General features: G+C 39.1%; 2 protein-coding genes across 4 annotated transcripts in view; one reads left to right on the top strand and one right to left on the bottom strand.

Annotated features, from left to right (window-relative positions):
- fgf11b (fibroblast growth factor 11b) overlaps positions 1-6102 on the top strand; it is a 34974-nt gene extending 28872 nt beyond the window's left edge. Inside the window, exons 4-5 of the mRNA XM_031751122.2 lie at positions 3965-4163; positions 4258-6102. Coding sequence (XP_031606982.1) covers positions 3965-4163; positions 4258-4394 — 336 coding nt within the window. The 3' untranslated portion in view covers positions 4395-6102. The remainder of the gene's footprint in view (positions 1-3964; positions 4164-4257) is intronic.
- Positions 1-15332, bottom strand: part of LOC116329136 (neuroligin-2-like) — a 146307-nt gene extending 130975 nt beyond the window's left edge. The window contains exons 1-3 of one of the 3 annotated variants that reach the window (XM_039618582.1): positions 15262-15326; positions 14852-14880; positions 6129-6215 (exon numbers count right to left, since the gene is read on the bottom strand). The gene's annotated coding sequence lies outside the window, so the exon portion shown is untranslated. Of the gene's footprint in view, positions 1-6128; positions 7264-14851 lie in introns of those variants that run through there. The other 2 variants (XM_039618583.1, XM_039618584.1) reach the window with 2 other exon arrangements.
- Positions 15333-16617: the final 1285 nt, after the last annotated feature.

Genomic DNA, 16617 nt, shown 5'->3' with positions numbered 1-16617 from the left:
CATCATGAAAAATCCTTGTATTATAAGGACATTTTTTTACTGTCCTGTCTGCTCTTGCAGAATGGTTTTTCTTTAGATCTTCTGAGACTACTTCAATGAAGTACAGAAAACGTGAGTTCTATCATTAGACTAATTTCAGGGGCGTGATTATGAAGGGTAATTATAGGATGACTTGGGAGAAGGGTTATCACTGATGTCATTTCAGAGGTTGAACTAAGGGGCATTGTGCTGTAGTAATGGGTTCTGTTTCCAGAGGAATGTGAGTGTTAGATTGTGGGGTGCTGACGACTAAAGCCCTTGTCAGCTCAGCGTGCGCTCCTTTTGGTCCTGGGGGATAATAGGGATCTCCCTTTCTCTCAATTCTCCTTTATTACCCACCAACCCCTCTGTCCTCTCTGAGTGATCTTCTGCTTTCTTTCCTGTCTCCCCTACCTTTCCCCTTCTGTCTCCCGCACTTCCCACCCTCTTGCTCTCTGGTCTGATTAATAATGAATGAAGCAGATCATCTATCGATCCCATCCTCTGTGTTAGCACAGCAGAAGATATCAAACCTGTCAGTGGATCTTAAAATAGCTCTGCAATGTGGTGGTGGTGGTGGTAGCAGGAGTGTTTGTTGAGTTAAGGGTAGAAGCTTATTTTCATATGGTAGGAAGGTGGCAGTGAAAGGGACATGAACGTTGGTGGAGTAGTGGGTCAGAAATAAATGGAGGGAGGGCACACTGTCCTGAAATACCTTGCTAAAGGATAAAACTCCCCTATAAAGCAGAAAGGTGATGATCTGTGATAAGTTTGAAACTGAAGGTCTCTTATATGTCTTTATTAAAACTTGTCTACGCCAAGTTTGATGCTACTGTTTGTCCCGAGTCTCAGAAATTCTCCACTCAGCCATTTCTGACCTGCTGCTCTCACTTAATCAATCCAGCAGATTGGCTTTGCTCTCTGACAGGGGACAGACTCTGTCCAGACCCTGATGGAGACTAAGAGTGATGTATATCTGTCACAATTGGTTAATCTCACCAGCCAACATTATGCAGTGTTCAGTAGCCCTTACACTGAGTACAGAGAGAGGGAAAGTGCTGCAGGGACATGATCACTTACAAAGAATGGTTTAACTGCTGGACATGATCCAAGTTCTTCTAATTTGATTTTCCGTTGTCTATACACATTTGGCCAGTCACGGACAATTGGCATTACAAGAGAGTGGCCTATATTAATAATCTCATTTAGGGGATTGCAGGGTGATAGATCTTTCTGTTGTTTAATTTGAGTCAGGAAAAAACAACAACAACAAAAAAACAAAAACATGTATCGTAAATATAAATGTAATGCTAGTTTGTGACCCTTAAAACATAGTTTGTTTCCAACCTGTTATTCTGAGATTTAGAGGTCCTATAGATGTGAACTTTATCACACCTCAGTGTTGAAATGTTTGGTTTTAAGTCAATTCATTAATTTGGGTCTTATCCAAAGCAACCTAATGGAGATACAACATAGGCCAGAGTAGATTAGCGAGACATTATAGTCTAGGAATGCATTGATTAATTAATTTTATGGAATAAATCAGCAACAACCTTGATAATCAAATAATCAGACTAACTTATATAAATAAAAATGCCAAAGAGACAGCATTTTTTTAGTTTTCTTGATTTAAAATAAGTAGTTGATGGATGAATCAATTACCGATTACTCTTGCTAATTAACTAGTATTGAAAGTTATCAACATTTGCTGTTCTGCTTTCCTCATATAATGACAGAAGCCACTGAGAAACCACCGCTTGGTTTAAAAGCTCAACTTTGGTATTTTGGCTGTGCCGTTTGTTTGTGTGTTTCTGCTGTGGGTTAATCAGCTAATGCTAGCGATGGCTAGCTAGCGTGTTGAATCCATTATCTACTGCCATATTAAATAAGAGGCAAATTTTAGCTTACAACAAATACATTTACAATGAAATATATTTACTATAAAAGTGTGATTCCCTAGAGGTTCAATGAGGATCAAGAAGAAATGGCACTAACTTTATGTCAAAAAGAAAACGCAATATTTTGGTCATAACAGGGTAACTTTAACTACAGAAACAAAAACTACCACCAGGCTGTTAACATTTTAACTAAGGATGTCCCTGGCAACTAGTCTTCTAATTGTTTAAAAAAGACCAAAAAAAAAAAAAAATAGAATACAGTGGAACCCCGACTTACGAATACCCCATTTAACGAAAAATTCAAGTTACGAAGGCACTTAATGGCGATATTTCTGCCCGCGTTAAGGCAAAATGCCCGCGTAACGAAATCCGCTGGCTCTGATTGGCTGAGCCCAGAATGCCTACAATGCCCACGATGCCTTCCGAATCATGTGACAACCCCTTGGCTTTTGTACTTGCGCTTCACTGTTCCACTTGAACGACGTATTGTTGTTGCAGTTAGCAATTAGCCTATAGCCTATCATTCACTCAAAAGACATGATGGGTGCTTCGACTTACGAAAATTTTCGACTTACGAAAGACCGTCGGGAACAAATTAATTTCGTAAGTCGGGGTTCCACTGTAGTTGATGAGTCGGAAAGATGGAAAATTCTGAGAAAATATTTAACGTTGAGCACGCTTTAAATATACAAAGTTAAATATTGCCCAAATGAGTTTTCAGTCTGCATTTTAAGAGCTGAAACTGTTAAACATGTTTCGTCCCAGTCTAGCTGTACAGGAGCGCAACATAATGGTTAAAAAGGGTGTCCCCGTCCCCAAAGCAGACCCAAAAGCTAATATAATGTTACCGTTGCTAGAAGTGTCGCTAAAATGTGCAGAACTTTAAAACATGCATAACGTTGCAAACATACACAGTGTCAGATTAATTTGGCCTTAGCTAACTTTACAGCTGCAATAGCATCCACATCCCAGTAGAGAATATAGTTACACTTGACTTCACTGATTTTTTTTTTTTCTTTTTTAAATCAAATTCAACCATTTACTTTCCATCATGGTACAATGTCTAATTACAAAGAGAGCAAAACAGGGTTTAAAGAGAGGCGGTGGTGCAGCCGTTTGTCAGGGCTGAAATTTTGGGTAGCGGACTGTGGCTTCATAACATCTTTTAACTAGTAACTGCCACTGTGCATTGATAAAATAAGAATAATAATTTTAACCAACTGCAGTTGGGTAATTTCCACATAGGCGTCTACTTTTTGAAAATGGCGGTGTTTGGTTCTGCAATGGGCATCATTTTTCAAGCACATATGTTACTGTCTGGTCTCTGTCTATGTAACTTGTATTTAACCAGTCAAGACATTAATAACAAAGTCTTATGCAGGATGTCATAATTATAAGCTTAACACAAATTAAATGTGATATGCATGTCATAACCAATTATGGCATACATATTGCAGAAACAGTGATTCCAAACGCTGGTAAACTTCACCAGTATTACCCTCACCCCTATAATCATCCCAGCCTCAGCATATTGTGATGCCTCTGAAGCAGTTCCTGCACTTTGATGTCATTTATATGTACACACTGCAATGTATGTGTGCACATTGCAGGGTGTTGGTGACATTGTTTAGGTGTCTTTCATCTTCTTTTTCAGTCTATGCATTTTCCCTTTGGGTAGTTGTTATGTTTAGCAGAGATGTTAATGCTTTTTCTCACATCTATGTTATAGTCTGCACCTTTTCTTGCTGTTCTCAAAAGACCACAACATCCACACTCTCAAAGAAACACAAGTTCAGATGTAATTCTATCCTTCCTTTCCCTCCGGAAACAGCCACCTCATTAATGTGTTTCACAGTATGCATCCCATATTTTTCTTTTTGTTTTTTTCTGTTTCCTTTTTAGTCTGGGCTGACATGCAGTGTAGTCCAAGTTCAAAGACTTGCGATAATTTTGAAATATTCTCATCACATTTGCAGATTACTTTTTCTTGTTGTGTTCGGTTTGACAGTATGAATGCAATTCCTCTCCTTTTCCATATCTCGTTTCAGGAGCACTTCACTCCTGAGTGCAGGTTCAAAGAGAGCGTGTTTGAGAACTACTACGTTACGTACTCCTCCATGCTCTATCGCCAGACCCAGTCTGGCCGCTCCTGGTATATCGGTATCAACCGTGACGGTCAGGTCATGAAGGGCAACCGGGTAAAGAAGACCAAGGGAGCTGCACACTTCCTGCCTAAAGTTATAGAGGGTATGTAAAAAAAACTATATTGAAATAGTTTATTTCTCAGTTATTAATCATTAAACTAAATTGCTAAATGACAACTCCTATCTTTGTTACACAGTTGCAATGTATAAGGAGCCATCGCTACACGAGCTAGTCAGTGAGCCAGTGAGCCCACCTCGGAAGACGGTGAAGACATCAGATTCGCCGTCCCTAAAGAATGGACAGAAAGAAGCTCCCAAGGCTGAGGCCTCATAGCACAGGAGAATGAGGGTGGGACAAAGGGTAGCAGTGACACTTGGAACAAAGTTGCCCACTATGCACTGAGGGTGGCTGGGGGAATGGTCCTCAGCGGCCACCTCATTCCAGAAGTGCACTCCAAGATGCTGAGAGATAAAGAGTCAGCAGTCCATCAGCAGCCAAGAAGACCTGAGAGAGGAGTCCCCCCTCACCTGAAACCACAGAAGGAAAGCCCAGGGTCTGAGCCAGAACTCCTACCACCGCCCCCCCCACACCCCACCCTTTCTCCCAGTGTCACCTCTTTCTGTACCTGTTGTGATTTGCTTACGTGCAGCCCCATTTATTTCTCTGTCAGGATCAAGCTTCTTTGTCTGCTGACAGTTTCATCTTTTCTCATATGCCTTCCCCACCATCAGCTCTATTGTACTGTATAGTCACCACACACACACACACACACACACACACATCCAGCACTGACTCCGCAGGATAATCCTCACCCATGGGCTCCCTCTTGAGCCCTAAAGTTGGTGACAGTGTGGCTCAGCCAGCTTTCCACCCACCATCTGCCTACCAGCTAATCACTAAGGTCAACTAAAGCTCAAAGTGAGATGATATGGCTTAGAGACGAAAGAAATCTGCAGGAAGCTTGGGTCGGGTCAGGTCAGCAGCAACTAAAAACGAATCCTTTTCCTCTTTTGTTTGCTTTCTTTGCTATCTGTGATAATAACTGGATGATGCCAAAAACATTATATCGATTAAGCAGAGAGGTGGGGATGGTTGCTTCAGTCCTGTCGGAGATAAGAAAGCAGAATGTTTGAATTTCACAACAAATGCTATGAAGTTCAGGAGCAAGGAACTGCTCGCATAAGTGTAAGCAGTGGTTCCCAGTAAAATAAATTAATAACCTAAAGCAGCTACTCTTCTTGGGAAGATGAGCCATAAAATATCATTTACTTTCATGTATTTTTGGTTTTGTTTTTCCAGACTCTAATGGAAAGGGTCAAAAGGCTTGAGCAATATTTATACCAGCAAAAACAAAAACAGGTGAGGCGTAAGTAAATGAGACAGTGCATGACACCCTCTTTCTACTGCAGTAATCTCTAACAGGTGATCGCTAATTATGGCGCTCGCTCATTAAAAGCTACAAATGAAACAACTGGCTCATATTTTAAACCCAGGGTGGATCAGTCACCTGAAAAAGCGCGCTAGTGTACACTTTGCTCGGCATCTGCTGTCAGCGTAAAGCCAGGTTTGAAGCCCAACATCAAAGCCGAAGGAGCCGCTGAGCTGGAGCACTTGTTATTCTGAGGATGTCTGGCAGCTTATCCACTCACTAGCTTTATCAAATCACCTTGGAAGAATTGCCCTCAAAAATGTAGTTGTCTGAGTGAACGTCTTGCTGTGATTGTGTTTTAACCCCCTTATGTGGCTGTCTTTTAGAGTATAAATGTTAGGTAAGATTCTGTGTGAATGAGTGCATGCACAGAGGATAGAAAGAGGAACTGTGGGTAACCTCTACTGTGTCCTTCAGACACAGCACAATGTTGCGTCTTTGACATGTCTGTGTCGTGGAATAGGTGATACTTTGTACCATGCTCCCTGACTTTTGTGTGATGTGTATATATTTTAAATGAATGAGTGACTTCAAAGGAATCTCCATTAAATTTAACAGTTTTTTTAGTTTCAATTAACCGGTATTTTGATTGCATCAAGACCGAACTGCATGCAATTTTAGAATTGTATGCAACTGACCTGATAGAAGATGAGGTGTCTAAATGGGAGATGTCAGGGATATTTCAGTGATGGCTGCTGTTGGGCGCTGTCTGCTCTGGTAAGTCACTGAGGGGAAAAACAAATGTCACCACAATGTTCAGTCAAAGCGAATGGTGCATGGATAGTACCAACAAACACAGACAGCGTTAAGTCCCTCGCTATGACAGGAAAGAGCAATGTTAGGAGATGGAGAAGGCAAACGGGAAGAAAAAGAAAAGGTGCCCATTTGATGGCTGCTAAAAATTCCCCAATAATTCTAGGAATTTCTGTGCATTGGCAATAGCGTTTAATTTGAATGGTCACATAATATGCAGACATGCTACAGAAAGTGAAATAGAGGATTTACGAATGTGCCGTATTGAGAGTGAAAAGTAAGTCGGAAATTGTGTGCGGAATTGTAAAGAAGTCATCACACGGTGGCGGTTATTTAGGAAGAGTGACGGATTAGGAGGTGTATTCTTGAGGAATGTTGATAAGGAATGTGCGCAGTAAAGTAAGCAAGAATTTTGGCAGGATTGCGCGCGGCATGTGGGTATGATAATGAATGTGAGACAAAGAGGCACTGTGTGCTATTTAGGACAGAGGGTCTATGGAGGAAATTAGTTGGAGGGCTTTTCATTTTTTTATCAAGTCTTTCATTTTTCTGGGCTTTTCCAGAGGGAGCTTCACTCAGTTTAAATTTGGATATTTTGTCCTTGCATTGCAGACCTACAAATATCTATTTTGGAAACCCAATGTTCTGCCTCTCGGAGGAGTCTGGTACAGCCTTGTATGGGTTCTAACCATGCATTACTAACTACTGCATGATATAAATGTGTCTGCACAGCAGGCAGCACACGATTTTGAATTCTGAAGTTGATCACAAGTTCACTCTATAAAAGGGAAGTACTTGAAGCACAACGCAGTGACTGAGTGACAGGAAAGGAATGAGATGTAATAGCATTTTTTTTTTCTTTTACCAGACTTGCAACTAATAGGAACTTTAAAAACACAAAAGAGTATAAAAAATGTATATTTCTGAAGCTCCAGTTCATTTTTTTAAAGAAGATTTTAAGAAATAACGCTCAGCACCCTTTGTCGCTTGATCCAAATTCCTCCGTAGATTCCTTAGGCCCAAAAGCCAATCAGTCCTCACTTCTGTAGTAATGACGAATGCCACAGTAAGTTGTCTGATGGTGATACTGCAAGTAGACAGTCTAGAACAGAGAATGTCAGGTCTGACGTGAAATGAAGAACAAAGTTGAATTCTTTACCAGAGGGGCTAAATGGAAAAGTATGGCTTTATGGCCATGAAGCAATGTTCTGCAATGTAGAGAAGTTAAGCAATGCAGCTGTTAAGTGAAACTAGCCATGCTCTTAAATAGAAAAGTTAGGAGAGGAAAAAGACATGGTGGTCCTAAAAGTAGAAAAGCTGTTAAGAGGATCTTTGTTATTGTAGTTTAAAGTCTGAATTGTTCTGCTTTGCAAGTGAGAATACATTTATGAATACAGGTCTCGCAAAGCTAACAGTAAGGTGGTGACACGGAAAATTAAAATAAAAAAAAAATGTTATAGTCTGCGTGCCCACACACGAGAGGTTTAAAGTCGTAATCCCTATCCCACACAGATCCCCTTAACCGCAGTACCTACAGCCCATTAAGTTTCTTCTCAACATCACATTGCCTGTGTAGGTGTGCACACTTTTAGTGTCTTCATAAGGTCTCTGTGTGTGAGTGTGTGTATCTATGACTAACAGTATGGTAAGACAAGACAGAGAGAGAGAAAGGGCATGAGAATGAAACAATGATCGATAGACTCAATAAAACGCAAACGAGAAAAACAGCAACCCTGCAATAGGTGCAAAAATCTCCCCAAGGTCTGCCAAAGACAGGGAAATCCATTTGATCATGATGAACTCAGAGGGCTGTTGTTTGATTTCAACCTGTAAACTCAACAAAGGAGCCACATGGACAGCCCCCGGTGGAGGAGGCTTTTACACTGGAAGATGAATAAATAGTTTTCTCTCATTTTGGAACAATGTGAGCATCAGTAGCTGTAGTCTGCTTTGAGACACACATCTGCGAAAGGTAAACCAGTTAAACCAAAGGTCAACTGAACCTTAGAAGCAGCAGTTTTACTGCACTGTACAATAACTAACCAACATCCAGGGAATTCTTTGCAGCAAACCCGGGTAACATTTCATTTGACATGGGCAAAAACAAAGCGGCCTTTTCATGCAAAGCATTTATCCATGCGCTACACGAGTTCATTCTGAGCCATGCACCTTTTTGAGTTTTACATTTTACAAAGCCTGCATGCAGGATTTCCTTATTGCTTTCTAATGAACACTAATGATCCTCAAAAATACACAAAACCGTGAACCAACTCAACCTGCATTCACAGTACAGAAATGTGCACCATGGAGTTTGTCAAATTAAAGGGAAAAATTATGTTTAACTAGCACCCTCTAATGGATGTAGTTGGTTGCTAAGAGGCAGAATTTTTAATCAGGGGCAGAAAGCCGCAGTGCTGAAGGCATAACTTCAAGAATTTTTTTTTTTCTTCCACAGAATTTTAATAACACGGCAATTTATCATGACATTTGGCTGTTTGCATCATACCCTAATGTGATTATAATGTGCTCGTCGTGGGTTCCTAATGTGGTTTTGATGCCACCGCCTTGCTATGCTGTAAGTTTAAATAGTCAAAATGCAGCATCTCACTGAATTTGATTAATGCTATCCCAATGAATTATTTTATCTATTACAACTCACAAACAATCACTAATGGTACATGACAGTGTTCCATACACAAGAGATTTAACAATATAAATTGGATAACACAATATGCACACCATTATAAAATACAGTTTTCCTAAAAATCCTTTCCCTCTTGCATAACCTAAGTGGGGTTCAAACTGATGGACCTCATTTTTGAAGGCAGTTGCGCCAACTAAATACCTCAAAAACCATCCTAAATAAATTATAAATCAGTCCTGGAATTACAGCAGTACAAAATGGATGTGTGCCACGCTCACTGTTCCAAGCGTTTTAAATATTCAAAACAGGACACTAACAGAAATTGAGACTTGGCTGCAACACTGTTTTTGAATAGTTCTTTTTGAATAAGGATTTGTTTAATGTGCAGAATGCACAAAGCCAAATATGCTGAACCTGTCGAGTATGCTGATATTTCTGCTGTTTCAGTGACTGAATGGCATCTTTCAGGAATGCGAGAACATGTGAGGAATCTACACAGGGTAGTAGACTGCTTGTCTGGATGGTTTATATGTGCAGGATGCTGTCAGTTTACATATATGTTAATACTAACAAATATTGTATATCTGATCTACTAACACATATTTTCATTTTCTTAAAACTGTACTAACTGTGTTAGTGTTGTACTTTTTTTTTTTTTTTACTGCCTTTCTGTTGTTATACCTTTTCATGTTTTTCATTGATGTTGTTTTTATGAAGAATTGTTCTTATTTGGTTGGACTTGCTCGGTTTTATTTGTTGTATTTGCTCAGCACTGTTGAACTTACACTGATGGGGAAACTTCCCCCAATCAGAATCTCACTGTGTGACCGAGTCAGAAAGATAAAATAAAAACAGCAGAACAGTTTCTAAAGCCAATACGTGTCCCGACATGTTCAGCAATGACCTTGGTGGCATCAGACTTACGGTCACACAAGTCTTCCAGACGATTTCCCACTCTTGTTCTTACAGACTCTTAACTTCTCTCTCTCAAACTGATCTCGTTGTCTTCCAAAAAACAAACAAACACTTTAAAAAATTAAAAAGATCAAGAAGCCATAAATAACACTGGGCCTTGGCACCGATTATCCACAGAGGGCAGGCCTGACTCCTCAGGCACCTCCCGAGTGTCACCAGGGATTTAAACACGGACTCCTTGCACTAAGAGCCCAAAGAAGCAGCAGAAGCAGGGACGTTCTAGCTTTTCTGGATATGCCAAGAAGCAGCAAAGCAGGAGTAAAGACCAGCAATACGCAACCAGAACTACCAGCCTGCACTCAAGGAGGGGAAACAAATTTAACACGCTAACTGCACTCACAACTTGCAGGCTATAATGACAGTCTGCAATAAGAATTCCTAATTGTCCAGACTGACATGTTTATTTTTTCTTAATTTTGTGGTTTTTGCAAAGCATGCATACTTTAATGTTCTTTGGCTCCTTACGGATGACTCCCTCTCAGTATCGACAGACACGTGCCCTCAATTCACCCTCTCTCCATGATTGCCATCAGACCTGTGTACATTTCTACAATAACTCCTACATGAAATGAAAGGAGGTGTCTTATTCTGAAATAATATTCAATAAAATAACATATATTTGTATGATTATAAGCAATGTTCTCTGACCTTTGTGTGTGATTTCTTTTTGTCTCAGCTTCCTTCTAAATCTTTCTAAAAGGCATTAGCTAGTAACAAAATGAGTATCGCCTTTAATGCGCTGTAGGACATTAACATTTTTCCTTTCCTTTATTTGTCTTTGCAGTCACATACACTGTAAACCCGGATAGGTTCAATACACTTAAATCGTTTGAGGAAACCGATTCCCTTCAAATGATTTGAGTAATCAAACCAAAACAAAAAATTAACTGATTTAGTCAAGTAAACTTAAAAGTAAAATTGTCACAATTTACTATATTGAGTCATCGCTACCTAAAGTGTTTAAGTATTCAATATTTCAAAAATAATTTGTTTAAGTACAGTTAACTTAATACTAACAGAAAAAACTAAATTGTTTAAGTGGTGCTAATATTACAAAACTCACTTTTTTGCGTAGTGTTTAATTAAAAGCGTCTTTTAATTAAATGTATTATTATTACTAAAACTTAATATGTCAAGGCAAACACACTCAAAACCAAAGACCACTAAAAGTTTTTTTTTTTTTTTTTACTTTATTTATAACAAAACAAGACTTTTGTTTTCCTTTGAACAGTATTCAATTTTTACACATGGCGCTTCTAAGAAGACATTTCTTTCAGAAACAAACACAATATTTCAGTTGTTCCTAGCCACTTTTTGACAAGAATTTATTTGTGGTCTCTGAGGTAGTTTTTTTTGAACAGTAAGTTTTTTGTTTGCACAATTGGACTTCCAATAAAACATTTTCTTTAAAACAATCCTTTTAAACAAATAAAACTGTGTATCACAAGTAAAGAACTTTGGTGCGACACTCTGGGTAACAAGTTGTAACAGTAAAACTTATTTTCACAAATATTTTAACTTGGAAAAATAAAAACTATGGAATAAGGAATGGCCCCAGCGAGACAATGAAATTAAAGGAATAGTTCACTGATTTTACATAATAAGATATGTTCTTACCTTAGCTTTGACGAGTTGATGTGTACCAGTCTTGTCTTTGTGCGTGCCCTCAGTCATGCAAATGGAGCAAAGCCTCTCCCATATATTCCAAATACCTCCACTTTTTGCTCCTTTTAGAAGCTACAGAGCTCCCCCACGTTTTCCCTATTTATGTAAAATTACATGAAAAGTGACACTCTCCAAGTTTAGTTTAACTAAATTTAACGTGTGGATTTTCTAAGCCGATAAGAAGGGGTACTATATTACAAGGTGTAATAACACTGTAGGAGCACTTCTTCATCCCCCCAGTAACTCAGTCTATGCTCCAGAGTGCACTAGGGTTACTGCGCGCTTGTAATATAGTGCCCCTTTTTATCGGCTTAAAAAATCTATACGTTAAATTTAGTGAAACTAAACTTAGTGTAACTTTTCATGTAATTTTACATAAATAGGGAAAACGTGGAGGAGCTCGGTAGCTTCTAAAAGGAGCAAAAAGTGGAGGTAGTTGGAATATATGGGAGAGGCTTTCTCTCGCACAAAGACAAGACAGGTATGCATCAACTCTTCAAAGCTAAGGTAAGAACATATCTCAGTATGTAAAATCAGTGAACTACTCCTTTAAGCCCTGGTTTTGCCATCCACTAAAAACAAAAAAAGACAATTACAAACACAATAATGACTTCCTGAACTTGAGAAAAAGCTGCTCAATGAAGAGTGAACATTCAATGTATCTATGCACACATTGAAAGCTCATTTTTTAGCCTTTGGAGTTTTGGAGGAGGATCGTTTCGTCCCAGATTCAGCATAATCTGCTGGATAAACAGGAATGTATTCTTCATGCACTTTGGGTACTCCAAGTGGAGTGCATAAGTCAGTCCAAACAGGAGACACATTGCCAAAGGAAGACTGCAGATGGAATCCATTACCACATTGCCCTCTAGAAGGATCCCCAGCTGGGAGGGGTTCAGTTCTTGCTCTGGACTTCCGTTTTCACCATTGAAGATGATTCCTATTGGGATTTCAAGGTCACCATCAGCAGCATTCTACAGAGGGGGGGAAAAAACTGTGAGTTAACCTGTTGGTGGAGAGGACCGTGACTCCTGTACGGCACAGAATGCTTTCAGTTTGTCAAATGAAGTGCTATTTGTCACATCCAAACCTCAGTAAAGTGTTAAGTCCAGAGAGAGGAAAAAACACGAGTTTTTCTGAAACACGAGTCCCGTTTGCAGAGTTCAGTACGATGTACCGCACGGAGCAGCGAGGGCCGAGGACGAGACGCTGCTCAGCTCTGTATGGCGCTGCAGCGGCGCACATGTTAATAAAGTAAACTTTACGAGAGGCCGTACAGGTGCAGAGGAGCGGTGTTCAGCCCCTCGAGCCTCAGCGAGGGCTGAGCGTCAGAGCGCGGCTGTGCAGAGAATAATGACAGGTTTATTTGTCCGTGTGAACGGCTGGAGGTGCCCGGCCGTGCTCTGGTCCTCCTCCTCTGACCGGGGCCGGAGTCCGGACCCGGGCTAACCCTGAACACGGTTTGGATGTGCTCACATCACACAATGGAACCGCGCGGTTTGGATGGACGAGGAAGATGCTAGAACCATTACGCATGAGCAGGGGTTAAGGCTGTGAGGGTTACAGCCTTAAAACATTTCTATAATAAATACTTTTCACTACTTTGCGGATTTCACTTATTGCGGGTTGTTTTTGGGACGTAACCCCCGCGGTAAACGAGGGTTCACTGTAGATTGAATTAGCGTGCACATTTGCGTAATGTAACATGCAACTATTTTTGCTTAAAGTTGAAATACAAAGATTTAACTCACCAGTTTGCGTGGAGGTTTGAGGAAAAGTACTCCCTATCGACTGTAGACTGAAACAAACATGTCCAATCCCAGGCAAAACCACCAAAAACGACTTGTCTTAATTTTTCTGACAAACAAGTCCAGACGTCTCTTCGGTTCCAGTGCCGGGAAAAATATGGGAGGGCAACAAAAACTTAAAAATAGTGAAAGTGCTTTCAACTAAACATAATCAGTAAACATCAAATTTACTTTTATTATTTGAGTGTTGAGTTTAAAACTTATTCTCTTATAAAAAATTGAACTTAAACTATTTATTAGAATAAACTTAAAATAGAAAGGACCATGTTAAATGTATTCATTTTAGTGCATCACATGCAAAACAATATAGGTTAAGTGCAAAAAGCTTCCACCAATGAGTTCTGTCTGACACAGTTATATGATTTTAGTTTTACAAAGAAAATTAATTACCATCAGTGATTATAGCTAAACCATTTGAATGCAAATAACTTTTGGGATTACAGTGTACTCCATTACTTTTATTATTCCATAGTGTGGTCTATGTAACGTCAAAAAAATACATAAAGAAAAAAATGTTTTTGAGCCAAGTTACAATTATGTTAGAAATAAAGAAGTATGTCATTGTTTTTAAAAAAAAAAATGTAGGTCAGAGTTGAGCTACGAGAGACAAATAACAGAGGGTGGCAGCTCAGGATGAGTCAGCTGACCTGCCCCTATTCTTCCCTTTGTTTCTCTAAAGAGCATGTGAGATTGTACTTTGTCCCTCATTTCCTAGTCAAATAAACTGCTCCTCCATGAGAAATTTTAAATAGTAATGTTGACAGCGCTGGGTCAGAATATGTTGACTACAGTAGTATAAGACAGCATGGGTATTTCAAGTGACAGCTAAAAGATGGGCAGAGGTTCACCAGTCTGCAAAAAACAATATCATTTAGATAATTTCATAATTTACATAAATCAATTAGGATACAATCAGTCAAAGGAGAAAAAAATAGCAGTAGCACGAGAACATCACAACAGGCAGAGCAACTTATGCTAAGAACAATGATAACAGAACAACAGTTTTGGTTAGTTCCTAATAAGATGCTGTGTTTACAGTGCAAATTAATGACCTGTGTCAAATCTGAATTAACACCTGAGAGCCCTTAAACTGCAGACAAAGTCAGAAACTGACACTGGCTACACTTTCCATCTGTAGTGTACTGCTAGCTAAATATTAGCAGCAGTCGCTGCGTAAGAGGGTGATTGTTATTTGAATCGTGCAGTATCAACAGGCATGTGCAGATTTTTATATGCCACCTTACTTTATCAAAGTTTACTGACACCCAGAATCAACTGACAAAACTGCAAGATCTTGTCAAACCCACCTGCTAACTACTCTTCTTCTCTTAAGCATATAAGTAAGTGTCCTGGCTCAAATTAATTATATTAATAATAACATATTTTAGTATCATTTTCTGGAATTATTTTCAAATGTTATATTTTCCTAACTTGTCTATTGAGGACAATACAGGATAGAATGATAACAGGTTTTGTGTCCAGTGTTGTTGATGTCATGATGTTGCAGTGCACTCACACAGAAGAATGGCTTGCCATTAATGGTTGCTGCAGGAGAAAGAAGATGAAGATGTAATTTCATGACACACATCAGTGATGTAGATTTAAAACACACTTTAACTGAAATACAGCAAAAGTGTAAACTGTTTTGATAATGTGGGGACATTAGCTATGTTAGCTAGCTAACTAGCTAGTCAGCTAATAATCTCTAGTGATTTAAGCTACTTATATCACTAGAGATTATTAGCTAATAGTAACCTTCTGATCCACTAGTCTGCTGGTATCTCATGAGTTGCCAGCCAAGGAGCTAATGTGTTATTATTTCTGTCTGTTAAAACATTTCTATTCCTATTCTGATCGAATTGAGCGTCAGTGTTTGTTTACAATACAGCTCCAGATCCTGGTGACAGCAAGTCAAAATGATGTTACCTGTCCATGTCCAGCAGCGGCCTGTATTCAGTTTGAATGTTGCTATGAACTGAAATGGATCAGTTTATGTCTTTTATTCACTGTAACATGTAAATTTACCAAAAATGATAAAGCTGTAGCTTCTGTTTTACTCACATTCATCGATGATGATTTCACATAACTAAGCAGCGTGCTGTCCTGTTGTCGATTGTGGACGCCCCACTTGCTCTTATAATAATTATTGTAAGGTTATATTTTTGTCATTTTCTAGTTTCTAGTTGAATGAGGAGGGTGGAGAGAGAGGGAGGGAGAGGACAGAGGTTGCACAAGAAGAGGAAGAACGCGGGACCAAATAGTGAATTTAACTGGAAAAACAAAAGTTATTTTTCACAAAGTAGTTTTTCATGTTTTTCAGTGGTGCTCAGTGTGTTTTCCAGTAGCACACTTACAAAAAGCCAGTGGACATTGTAAACAGAGCCTATTGATATGAATGACAGGAAATTACAGGATTCATGTCACTCTAAACATGACTTGAACAGGATGGATGCCATTACATTGACGTGGACTATAAATGTATTCTCCACACGTGAAATTGGGGTACATGATGCTCTGTGCTGAGTCTGCTTAATAAAGGGAGGGTTTGTACTGTATGAATTGAAAAACTTTAATATAAAAGAACTCTACTACCAGTTTGCTTTGTGTACAGGTCTAAGGAGTGGCAGTGTGATTTTCCAGTGTCTGTACTGAATAATGCCACTTTAAGCTTGATGATTTGTTGGACTTATCTGCTTTGCCAAAAATGTTTTTTTAACTTCTTTAAAGACTTAGCCTTTGCCTTGTGTTTGATAACTAAAGGCTCCATGCTAAAACGGGTGGATTAGATTGAAATCTCTGATTATTCACTCTGAATTACACTCAAAAAAGAACTATTTGAGTGAACATTAAAAAATAATGGAAAGGATTTCCATGTGATTAAATTGCTTTATTTTAGCATCATGCAGTTCTGTTATTCCAACTTAATGTACTTGAGTGGGACCAACTTAATTAATTAATGATGAATCAACATATTTACTGCAGTTGAATCCAACTTAATTCAATTGAGCTGATCTGACACATGCAAATTATAGTCCAACAAAAGTACATAATGCTACTAGAGGGGCATTTATTAACATGAAAATCCTTCCCATGAGTATTTTAAGTTCATTTAAAGAGTTATTTTTTGGAGTGTCCAACAAATCAGAGTTTGGTTAACATAAAGCTTGTCATACGCATCTTCTTTTCCCCTCCAATTTAATAGATTTAGGAAATGCCATCACTCTGTCTATCTTTTTCTGCTTGTCTTGGAGGGTAACTGCATGTACCCAGAGAGATGCAACA

Source organism: Oreochromis aureus, linkage group 10 (assembly GCF_013358895.1).
Source record: "Oreochromis aureus strain Israel breed Guangdong linkage group 10, ZZ_aureus, whole genome shotgun sequence".
NCBI lineage: Eukaryota > Metazoa > Chordata > Actinopteri > Cichliformes > Cichlidae > Oreochromis > Oreochromis aureus.
This window is presented reverse-complemented; position numbering and strand designations above follow the sequence as displayed.